We start from the raw sequence: 11,539 nt of genomic DNA, 5'->3' as shown, positions 1-11,539 counted from the left end.
ACTTTCTCTTGCTTTTATTTGTGTTGTTTAGTAAATAAACTGTGATTTGAATCATTTGACAGTGTCACATTGTATCAGTTTTGAAAGCAAAAAACCATTTGATCCAATCTCTTTGGTTTGATTATGTAATCATCTATTTAGTTTGGATTTTTTAAAATCCGATCCAATTTTATTCGATTTGAATTGGATCAATTTTTAATTTTTGAAAAGTCTAAAATTTATATGAAGATTATTGTGCAAATAACATGTATTTTGTAAGTATTGACTTTGTAAAATTTATATGATGATTATTGTGCAATCAAAAAGTATCAATAAATAATAATCTAGTTTTCAACATAATACAACAAAAAGTTGATATACATCCTTTACCTCCAACAAAAAATTTACAATGTGATTTTTGGGATACGGAATAAATTTATGTAGTAACCCAAAGATACGGAGTAATTTTCAATAAAGGCCAAATTTACAAAAAGTTGTATGAGATATGGAGTAATCCAAATTTTCATCGTGTTGTACAACCCATGCAATAAAAATATATAATGTAGCATATATATATATATTATAAAAAAAAAACATAATATAGATCAAGCATAACTCACCTTTGGGAAATAGGCTCAAGTAGGTAAAGGGTAAGGTTGAGGAATCATTGGATCAGTTTCACAAACCAAATCAAAAACCGATCTAATCCAATTAAATTTTGCATTTTTTTTTTCGATTTTCAGTTTTTCAATTTTCGGTAAATTCGGTTATTGATTTTTCGATTCGGTCATCGCGGTTTGAATCATTTGGATCGATTGATAAACATCCCTACATGTCATATCTATTTAGACAATTTTGTATTTTTTATATTTTTAAAATAAGTATAATAAGATGCACAAAAATTGCATTATTTTATAAAATATTAAGTGATAAATAAGGAAAAAAATAAATAAAATATTATACTGATATCTGGTTCTTCACTACTTTTACATGTCATGCAAACTATAAATATGCAAGTCTTGATTATTATCTTGTATGAAAATAAATAGTATAAAATAAATAAATTGAAATAATAATACTTACAAGGGGAGGAAATAAATAGTCTTCACTACTTTTACATGTCACGGACCCTGTAGGTATAACAGGTTGATCAGGGAATTGAACTCAACTAGCTTTGGGACAACAAACATTGCTAGTGCTCTGTGTTGTCATTAGATGGATTGGGCCTTATGGGCTCAAGCCCATTTATGACAGTGGACATGATGGGCCTAATGGATCGCACACAAACATCTTAAGTTGTCTTCAATTCTAGCATATGTGGTTTGGGTACAATAAGGTATAATGGGCTTAAGTTGAAAAAACTCACATATTGGGCCAAGAGAGAGTAGGTGACATCATGGGTCATGTTGGACTTGATCTATGATGTAAACTAATTAATTTAATTGTTAAATTAATAAAATTAATTTGAATTCTAACTTTGAATTTTGAATTTAAATATAGTCATTAAATTTGATTTATTGAAGATGGAGAAAATAATGGAAACCAATCAATTAGATTAACGTTCTTTTGAAACGTAATCATCATGTAAATACTTGATGTGATTTAATTATAATTTATAACTTATGATTTTATTTTTTTAAAATTTATGATTTAGCTATCTCGTAATCTCTAAATCAGATGGATTTGTATATTACTTTACATAATTCTTTGAGATCTATGCAATGACACATCATTTGTCATATTTCATCTCTCACAAATCAATTGGATTGATTGACCAAAGTTAAGGAAACCAATTAATTGGATTGATTGACTGAAATTGGGGAAACAAATCAATTGGATTGATTGACCAAAATTAAGGAAACCAATTAATTAAATTAATTGGCTGAAATTTGAGAAACCAATCAATTGGATTGATTAGATAAAATTAAGGAAACCAATTAATTAAATTAAATTAATTAACTTTTGATAATTTTTACTTATTCAAATTAATTTAAAATTTTCAATATTACATATAAAAGTAAGAATTATATGTACGAAGTGAGAGGTATATATTCATTTGATAAGTTATTATAAATTTGAAAATTATATTTGATTTTTTTTAAGTTATATATTTTTAATAATAATTCAAATATAATACATATGAATGTATATCTTAACATAAAAAGTTATAACTTAAGTTAATAATAATTGATATACTGATAAATTGAATTTATCTTTTACAAAATTTATAAATTTTTTTATTTAAAACAAAGTGCAGAGCCTTCTAATCGACGATATGAAGGGGAATTTTTTAGTATATATATATATATAATTAACTAATTCATCTTATATTATATATTTAAATTTAAGAGTGAAAATTAAGTTTAATTTGATGTATGATAAAATGTTCGTAAAGCATAAAGCATAATCCACCTTTGGGAAATAGGCTCAAGTAGGTAGAGGGTAAGGTTGGGGGAATTATTGGATCGATTTTCACCAACCAAATCGAAAACTGATCTAATTCAATTAAATTTTACGTTTTTTTTTCTTTCAGTTTTTCGATTTTCGGTTAATTCGATTATTGATTTTTCGGTTCGGTCATCGCAGTTTGAATCGTTTGGATCGATTATTGAACATCCCTACATGTGATATCTATTTAGACAATTTTTTATGTTTTTATATTTTTTAAATAAATATAATAAGATGCACAAAAATTGCATTATTTTATAAAATATTAAGAGATAATTAAGGAAAAAATTAAAAAAAATATTATACTGATATCTGGTTCTTCACTACTTTTACATGTCATGGACCCATGTAGGTATAACAGGTTGATCAGGGAATTGAACTCAACTAGCTTTGGGACAACAAACATTGTTAGTGCTCTGTGTTGTCATTAGATGGATTGGGCTTTATGGGTCCAAGCCCATTTATGACAGTGGACATAATGGGCCTAATGGATCGCACACAAATACCTTAAGTTGTCTTCAATTCAAGCATATGTGGTTTGGGCACAATAAGGTATAATGGGCCTAAGTTGAAAAAGCTCACATATTGGGCCAAGAGAGAGTAGGTGACATCATGGGTCATGTTGGACTTGATCCATGATGTAAACTAATTAATTTAATTGTTAAATTAATAAAATTAATTTGAATTCTAACTTTGAATTTTGAATTTAAATATAGTCATTAAATTTGATTTATTGAAGATGGAGAAAATAATGGAAACCAATCAATTAGATTAACGTTCTTTTGAAACGTAATCATCATGTAATTACTTTATGTGATTTAATTATAATTTATAACTTATGATTTTATTTTTTTAAAATTTATGATTTAGTTATCTCGTAATCTCTAAATCAGATGGTTTTGTATATTACTTTACATAATTCTTTGAGATCTATGCAATGACACATCATTTGTCATATTTCATCTCTCCCAAATCAATTGGATTGAATGACCAAAGTTAAGGAAACCAATTAATTGGATTGATTGGTTGAAATTGGGAAAACAAATCAATTGGATTGATTGACCAAAATTAAGGAAACCAATTAATTATATTAATTGGCTGAAATTTGAGAAACCAATTAATTGGATTGATTGGATAAAATTAAGGAAACCAATTAATTAAATTAAATTAAATTCAATTAATTAACTTTTGATAATTTTTACTTATTCAAATTAATTTAAAATTTTCAATATTACATATAAAAGTAAGAATTATATGTACGAAGTGAAAGGTATGTATTCATTTGATAAGTTATTATAAATTTGAAAATTATATTTGATTTTTTTTAAGTTATATATTTTTAATAATAATTCAAATATAATACATCTGAATGTATATCTTAACATAAAAAGTTATAACTTAAGTTAATAATAATTGATATACTGATAAATTGAATTTATCTTTTACAAAATTTATAAAAAAAATTATTTAAAACAAAGTGCAGAGCCTTCTAATCGACGAAATGAAGGGAGGAATTTTTCATCTTATATTATATATTTAAATTTAAGAGAGAAAATTAAGTTTAATTTGATGTATGATAAAATGTTCGTAAAGCATAAAGCATAATCCACCTTTTGGGAAATAGGCTCAAGTAGGTAGAGGGTAAGGTTGGGGGAATTATTGGATCGATTTTCACCAACCAAATCGAAAACTGATCTAATTCAATTAAATTTTACGTTTTTTTTTTTTTTAGTTTTTCGAATTTCGGTTAATTCGATTATTGGTTTTTCGGTTCGGTCATCGCAGTTTGAATTGTTTGGATCGATTGATGAACATCCCTACATGTGATATCTATTTAGAAAATTTTGTATTTTTTTATATTTTTTAAATAAATATAATAAGATGCATAAAAATTGCATTATTTTATAAAATATTAAGAGATAATTAAGGAAAAAATTAAATAAAATATTATACTGATATCTGGTTCTTCACTACTTTTACATGTCACGGACCCCTGTAGGTATAACAGGTTGATCAGGGAATTGAACTCAACTAGCTTTGGGACAACAAACATTGCTAGTGCTCTGTGTTGTCATTAGATGGATTGGACCTTATGGGCCCAAGCTCATTTATGACAGTGGACATGATGGGCCTAATGGATCGCACACAAACACCTTAAGTTGTCTTCAATTCTAGTATATGTGGTTTGGGCACAATAAGGTATAATGGGCTTAAGTTGGAAAAGCTCACATATTGGGCCAAGAGAGAGTAGGTGACATCATGGGTCATGTTGGACTTGATCCATGATGTAAACTAATTAATTTAATTGTTAAATTAATAAAATTAATTTGAATTCTAACTTTGAATTTTGAATTTAAATATAGTCATTAAATTTGATTTATAGAAGATGGAGAAAATAATGGAAACCAATCAATTAGATTAACGTTCTTTTGAAACATAATCATCATGTAATTACTTTATGTGATTTAATTATAATTTATAACTTATGATTTTATTTTTTTTAAATTTATAATTTAGTTATCTCGTAATCTCTAAATCAGATGGTTTTGTATATTACTTTACATAATTCTTTGCGATCTATGCAATGACACATCATTTGTCATATTTCATCTCTCACAAATCAATTGGATTGATTGACCAAAGTTAAGGAAACCAATTAATTGGATTGATTGGTTGAAATTGGGGAAACAAATCAATTGGATTGATTAACCAAAATTAAGGAAATCAATTAATTACATTAATTGGCTGAAATTTGAGAAACCAATCAATTGGATTGATTGGATAAAATTAAGGAAACTAATTAATTAAATTAAATTAAATTAATTAACTTTTGATAATTTTTACTTATTCAAATTAATTTAAAATTTTCAATATTACATATAAAAGTAAGAATTATATGTACGAAGTGAAAGGTATATATTCATTTGATAAGTTATTATAAATTTGAAAATTATATTTGATTTTTTTTTAAGTTATATATTTTTAATAATAATTCAAATATAATACATATGAATGTATATCTTAACATAAAAAGTTATAACTTAAGTTAATAATAATTGATATACTGATAAATTTAATTTATCTTTTACAAAATTTATTATTTTTTTATTTAAAACAAAGTGCAGAGCCTTCTGATCGACGAAATGAAGGGGGGAATTTTTTAGTATATATATATATATATATAATTAATGGGATAGGATCAATTTACACTGTGTAAGAATAATAAATCTTACACTAAATCTTAACCCGTTGATTTCCGTGCATCCAATGGTTGAGATTTATTGAGAATTAAAAATTAATTAATGAGTGAGACTTAATAAATCTTAACCGTTAGATGTAGAAAATCAATTATTAAGATTTGGTGTAAGACTTATCATTCTTACACCGGTGTAAGATGATCCTGCCCCATAATTAATTAATTCATCTTATATTATATATTTAAATTTAAGAGAGAAAATTAAGTTTAATTTGATGTATGATAAAATGTTCGTAAAGCATAAAGCATAATCCACCTTTGGGAAATAGGCTCAAGTAGGTAGAGGGTAAGGTTGGGGGAATTATTGGATCGATTTTCTCCAACCAAATCGAAAACTGATCTAATTCAATTATATTTTATGTTTTTTTTTTCAGTTTTCCAATTTTCAATTAATTCGATTATTGGTTTTTCGGTTCGGTCATCGCAGTTTGAATCGTTTGGATCGATTGATGAACATCCCTACATGTGATATCTATTTAGACAATTTTTTATTTTTTTATATTTTTTAAATAAATATAATAAGATGCACAAAAATTGCATTTTTTTATAAAATATTAAGAGATAATTAAGGAAAAAATTAAATAAAATATTATACTGATATCTGGTTCTTCACTACGATTTACATGTCATGCAAACTATAAATATGCAAGTCTTGATTATTATCTTGTACGAAAATAAATAGTATAAAATAAATAAATTGAAATAATAATACTTAGAAGGGAAGGAAATAAATAGAAATTATATTTACAATTAAATGGTGTAATTTAGAGAAATGATTAAAAGAGATTATTTTAGAAAAAGAAATATAATATTGGTTTAAAAAATTAAGTTTGTGAAAAAATAATCATGTAGAAAAAAAATCTATCTGCGCGTGTGTGTATATATATATTTATATTAAAAATTATAATCTAATAAAGAATGATGCACCTGAGTGATTGATTTGGATTAGGTTTGAATTTGAATAGGCAATTCGAAAGAGCTTATGAGCAAGACCTATTACTTTGCCACGAGTATCAATAATTTTGGGTTTTTTTTCATACTTTAAGGTTTTTCAATAATTATTAGTTATTTACTTTTTCGTTATTTCTTAGATTATGTTTGAGTGTGCGTTGATTGTGTGTTATCTCTTTTGAATGTACATGATTATGTTTGAGTGTGCGTTGATTGTGTGTTATCTCTTTTGAGTGTGCCTGATTAATCATTTGCATGGAATCAATGATTTACAATTATCCGTTACTCATTATTATGTGGTTCTCCGTCAATTAATCCAAATTACATTTCAAAATCAACAAAGAGATAATAACCATAAAAAGTCTACACAGCTAAGCAATTGGACTTGGGCTTCCAATATTCCTAAGAGGCCCGAAAATACACTTCATCCATCTATAAATAAGGGGTTAAACCAGTAAGGTACACACTCACTCTAAACCCTTTCTCTTAGCTTGTCACGTCTTGTGCACACTCTAAACCCTTTCTCTTGGCTTGTCACGTCTTGTGCACACTCATCTATCTACCATCAAAGGTATCTGATTCTGTCTACACACTCATTCATTGTTAGTTTTTTTTATTCAATCTGTTTTTATATTTTTGGCATGTGATATTTTTATAAGAACAATGGTTTAGAATCAAAAAAAAGCGATGGTAGAGAAACAAAGGGAGGTAAACAAATGCTATAGTTAGGTATGTAAGATTTTCATGGTCATTTGTGGGAATCAATGGCAAGTATTAACCTCTCATCTATTCATTCATAAAACAAACTCAACAGATTATTTCTCTTTTCCTTTTTTACCATATCTGAAACAAATCCCACAATTTTCTGCTTCAGTCATGCACACCACAATTCATTGAAACAAGGGTTAATCTATTCATGTTAGGCATTTTTGCTGACATTCTTTTTAACATATCATTTTGATTGTAGGGGTTCTCTTTGCTTTCCCTTCTTTCTGATCTTTCTCTCATTGATCAAATAGTACATTTTTTTCTTCTTAAAACCCAATCAAGAAGAAAGAACACAACAAACATTGCTTCAAGGCCAGGTTCTACATCAACATTTCAAACACCCCAATTATTTGTTCCTTTGTTTTTTTATAAAACAAAGGAGGTGCAACTCAAAGAAGGTCTAATCAACAATGGTTCGGGCTTTTAATCACCAAAGCAGCATGCAGAAGTCCAAGTCTTTTCATTTCAAGAAGATGTTTGAGATCCCAGGGAAGCATATTCAAGGTTTATTTGATAGGGATCATGATGAAGGAGGTGAACATGATAAGGTGTACTCAAAAAGCTTTGAGTCAAGATATAATAGTGATCAGCCATTGGAACTTCAGCAAATAGCATCTGTTCTCAATAGTGATCATATACCAGCAGCAAACTTGGGTGGTGAAGCACCTAGAATTCCTCCTAAGCCACCATCTGGTAAGTTTTTGCCCTTCAAAGTGCCTGGATTTTAGATTGTAGTTAAATCTATATGATCACCCTGAATGTGATTTGATAAGATCATGTGTTGCTTAGCAGTTAGCAGAAGATCATTAATAAAACTATGTAAAAATTCATTCATTTTGCATGTTCATGAAAGACCACCCATAAGTTGCTAAAAGTTCTTTTTGTGCTTTTAATCAGAAACCAACTTGATGAAGGAAAGGTTTGCTAAGCTACTTTTGGGAGAAGACATGTCAGGTGCAGGCAATGGTGTTTCTTCAGCATTGGCTTTGTCAAATGCCGTAACGAACCTGGCTGGTATATACTTTTTTTTCTCCCCAATCTGACTATTCCTATTGCTCATACTAGCTTGGTAGTCATTGAAATGGTTTCTTCTTTTCCAGAAGAGGAAGCATTGTTTAAAATCATGTGTTATATGGGGTTTGATTTCTGAAACAAGAATTGATAGTGTAGCCTTCTTAATTCAAATTTAAGCACATGTATATTTTTCAGTGTGTGACTAACTGAAATGTATTCTCTAATGAAATTTCCATCTGATTGTTTCTGATGCAATGCAGCATCTGCTTTTGGAGAACAAAAACAGCTAGAGCCAATGGCTCCAGAAACGAAGGCCAGGTGGAAAAAAGAAATTGAGTGGCTTCTATCTGTGACTGATCACATTGTTGAATTTGCTCCATCACAACAGATAGGAAAGGATGGAAAAACTATGGAGGTAGAAAGCCTTATTATGTCTCTCTTTCTCTTTCTTCCTCCACCCCCTTCATTTCCCTTCACATGTAGTACTAATATATGATATAATTAGGAATTGGATGTCCAAAAATTTTAGTTTCACTATTGTCATACAAAATAATATGTTGTGACATTATGTGTAGATCATGACTACTCGGCAACGAACTGATCTTCTCATGAACATTCCTGCCTTGCGCAAGCTTGATGCAATGCTCATTGTATGTAGCTAAACCTGTTTTTTTTCTTCTTCTTTTTTTCTTTTCTGAATCCCTATTCAAATGGCTTGGTTTCACCCATTTTGGACTAACTAGATAGCAATGGAACAGGACACGTTAGATAACTTTAAAGATCAAAATGAGTTCCGGTATGTCTCAAAAAATGAAGAGGAGTCTGAGGGTAACACTAACACCCAAAGGAAGAGTGACAAGTGGTGGATACCAAAAGTTAAACTTCCCCCAACAGGGTTGTCAGAAGTAGCTGGAAAATGGATACAGTCCCAGAAGGATAATGTTAACCAAGTACTTAAAGCAGCCATGGCAATAAATGCCCAAGTACTATCAGAGATGGCGATCCCTGAAAACTACATTGAATCTCTCCCCAAGGTAATACAATTAGACCAAGAAAAAATTAACTGGCTTATTTTTTATTTCATCAGAACTCAAAACTTGTAGCTTTGGTTAATCTTCTCCTTCATGTCTTTGGCAGAATGGTAGAGAAAGCCTTGGTGAATCAATCTATAAGAGCATTACTGTGGAATACTTTGATCCTGGGCAATTTCTCTCAACAATGGACATGTCCACTGAGCACAAAGTGCTTGACCTCAAGAATAGGATTGAAGCTTCCATAGTGATATGGAAAAGGAAGATGAACAACAAGGATGGGAAGTCTTCCTGGGGTTCAGCAGTGAGCATGGAGAAGAGGGAACTCTTTGAGGAGAGAGCAGAAACAATATTGTTGATGATCAAACAGCAGTTCCCAGGACTTCCACAATCTTCACTTGACATCAGCAAAATCCAATATAACAAGGTGAAAACAACATTGCAGCTAATTTTTCATGTTACATATCTTCAAATTATATGGTCACTAACGAAATTTGACTGCTTTCAAAATGAGTGACAGGATGTGGGACATGCCATTCTAGAGAGCTATTCAAGAGTAATAGAGAGCCTGGCTTTCACAGTTTTGTCAAGGATTGATGATGTCTTATATGCTGATACAATGACAAAGAATCCATCATTGGCAGTGAGCAGCAGGAGATATTCATTAGATTCTTTACAAGTGGCACAACAGTTGTCCCCAAACTCTGGGGAAGAGACGAGCAACTTGCATTCTTCAGAGACACCACCCTCAATGACACTCTCAGATTTCATGGGTTGGAGTTCAACCAAGGGAGGGAGTGATATGAAGAAGACTAACTCTACTGGAGACTTAGAAAACTACATGAAAGAAAAAGATGAAAAGGGTATGAGTAAATCTCCTAAATTGGCAACTCCAAAGAAAGCTTACTACTTGGAGAAGCTTGAGTACTTGAATACACTAAGAAGTCCCATAGCTCGACACTAATATCAGTAACAAGAAAGGGAAGAGGGAGTAGAAAAAAAATTGGAACACAGATAAGAAAAAACAGTTACAATGCATGTAAACACTCAGGCTGAGGCCATGGTTATGTAGGAGCAGGACCCTACTTAAGTAGAAACTCTTGTGTATTCTTCCTTCCTTCCTTCCATGGAAATTGGAGTTGTATATATCGGCTCTTATGATTCTTAGACTAACAGGCTTGTACATTGTGTCAGTCAAACTCTTAGATCGTGTCATTGTTTCACTGGTTGTAAATTCTTTACAACCAGAGGAACATTGTCTTTCTCCTTTCATTTTCAGCTCATTTAAATGTTGGTTGCACTTACATTCAAAAGTTTTGAGTTCAATGACGATGACAATTAAGATGTGCTAAATCTAAATCCTTATAATCACAATGATCTTTCCTACCAAAATTACAAAAGACAACAACTCAAAGTGCCTCAAAATACAAATACTTGCTAATAATGTTTGGGTCTTGAATCATAAATGGTTGAAAATAGTTCATAAATGTTATAAATATTGATTATTCTTTCTCAATCATTCTCTCACTCAATTTATATATTTTGACAGCAGGAAACATCGAGAAGAAGCGAAAAGAGAGAAGTCCAAATTGCAAGTCCCGCTCAAACCGCGCGGTTAATGGCGTTAATGGCGTGATTCGCGCCATAAGATCAATTTTTGTTTTCTGATGCACTGAGAGCTTCTTTTCTTAGTGCTTCTGATCTTCTTATTAGACTGAGGATCATCACCTTATTCTTCTTCATTAGGTTCAGAGTTTTATTTTCATTTACATTTAATATGTCTGGGTAGTCTTTTATTATTTTGGTAAGGGTCACAACCCTTAATGTCAACTCCTTGTAGTTTGGTTGACTTTACATTTGTTTATTCCAATTGAGTTTATTTTCCTTTGTTCTTCATCTCATAATTCTTTTAGAACCGATCACTCTATAGGGATTGCGAGAGTTAGGGTTTTCAATAGGAATGTTGAGATTCTAATTCCTGACAAAAGGGAAAATAATTGTTCATGTATGCACTAGGGATAGGCTACATGAACCGCAAACATTAAGGATTCACTGGTTCAAAGGCTTAACTTGAAAAGGGATTTTGAAGGGA

At 30.0% G+C, this 11,539-nt stretch overlaps 1 protein-coding gene across 1 annotated transcript; it reads left to right on the top strand.

Annotated features, from left to right (window-relative positions):
• Window positions 1-7,812: 7,812 nt before the first annotated feature.
• On the top strand, window positions 7,813-10,411 carry LOC133309651 (rop guanine nucleotide exchange factor 9-like). Its single transcript, XM_061510445.1, has 7 exons — window positions 7,813-8,095; window positions 8,300-8,416; window positions 8,677-8,831; window positions 8,992-9,066; window positions 9,175-9,450; window positions 9,554-9,874; window positions 9,968-10,411. Exons 1-7 carry the CDS (start codon window positions 7,813-7,815, stop codon window positions 10,409-10,411), a joined length of 1,671 nt encoding a protein of 556 aa, XP_061366429.1.
• The last annotated feature ends 1,128 nt before the right edge of the window (window positions 10,412-11,539 follow it).

This window comes from Gastrolobium bilobum, unplaced genomic scaffold (genome assembly GCF_033153095.1).
Source record: "Gastrolobium bilobum isolate Gb01-03AN ecotype WA unplaced genomic scaffold, APGP_CSIRO_Gbil_v1 utg9061, whole genome shotgun sequence".
Lineage (NCBI taxonomy): Eukaryota > Viridiplantae > Streptophyta > Magnoliopsida > Fabales > Fabaceae > Gastrolobium > Gastrolobium bilobum.
The sequence above is the reverse complement of the archived record's forward strand: the minus strand, read 5'-3'. Positions and strand labels throughout refer to the sequence as shown.

Bases quoted from the DNA above. Each gene is read 5' to 3' on its own strand.
- LOC133309651 (XM_061510445.1), top strand. From the start codon at position 7,813: ATGGTTCGGGCTTTTAATCACCAAAGCAGCATGCAGAAGTCCAAGTCT. The intron at 8,832-8,991 runs GTAGAAAGCCTT...CATTATGTGTAG, and splicing joins AGGATGGAAAAACTATGGAG to ATCATGACTACTCGGCAACG. The intron at 9,451-9,553 runs GTAATACAATTA...TGTCTTTGGCAG, and splicing joins ACATTGAATCTCTCCCCAAG to AATGGTAGAGAAAGCCTTGG.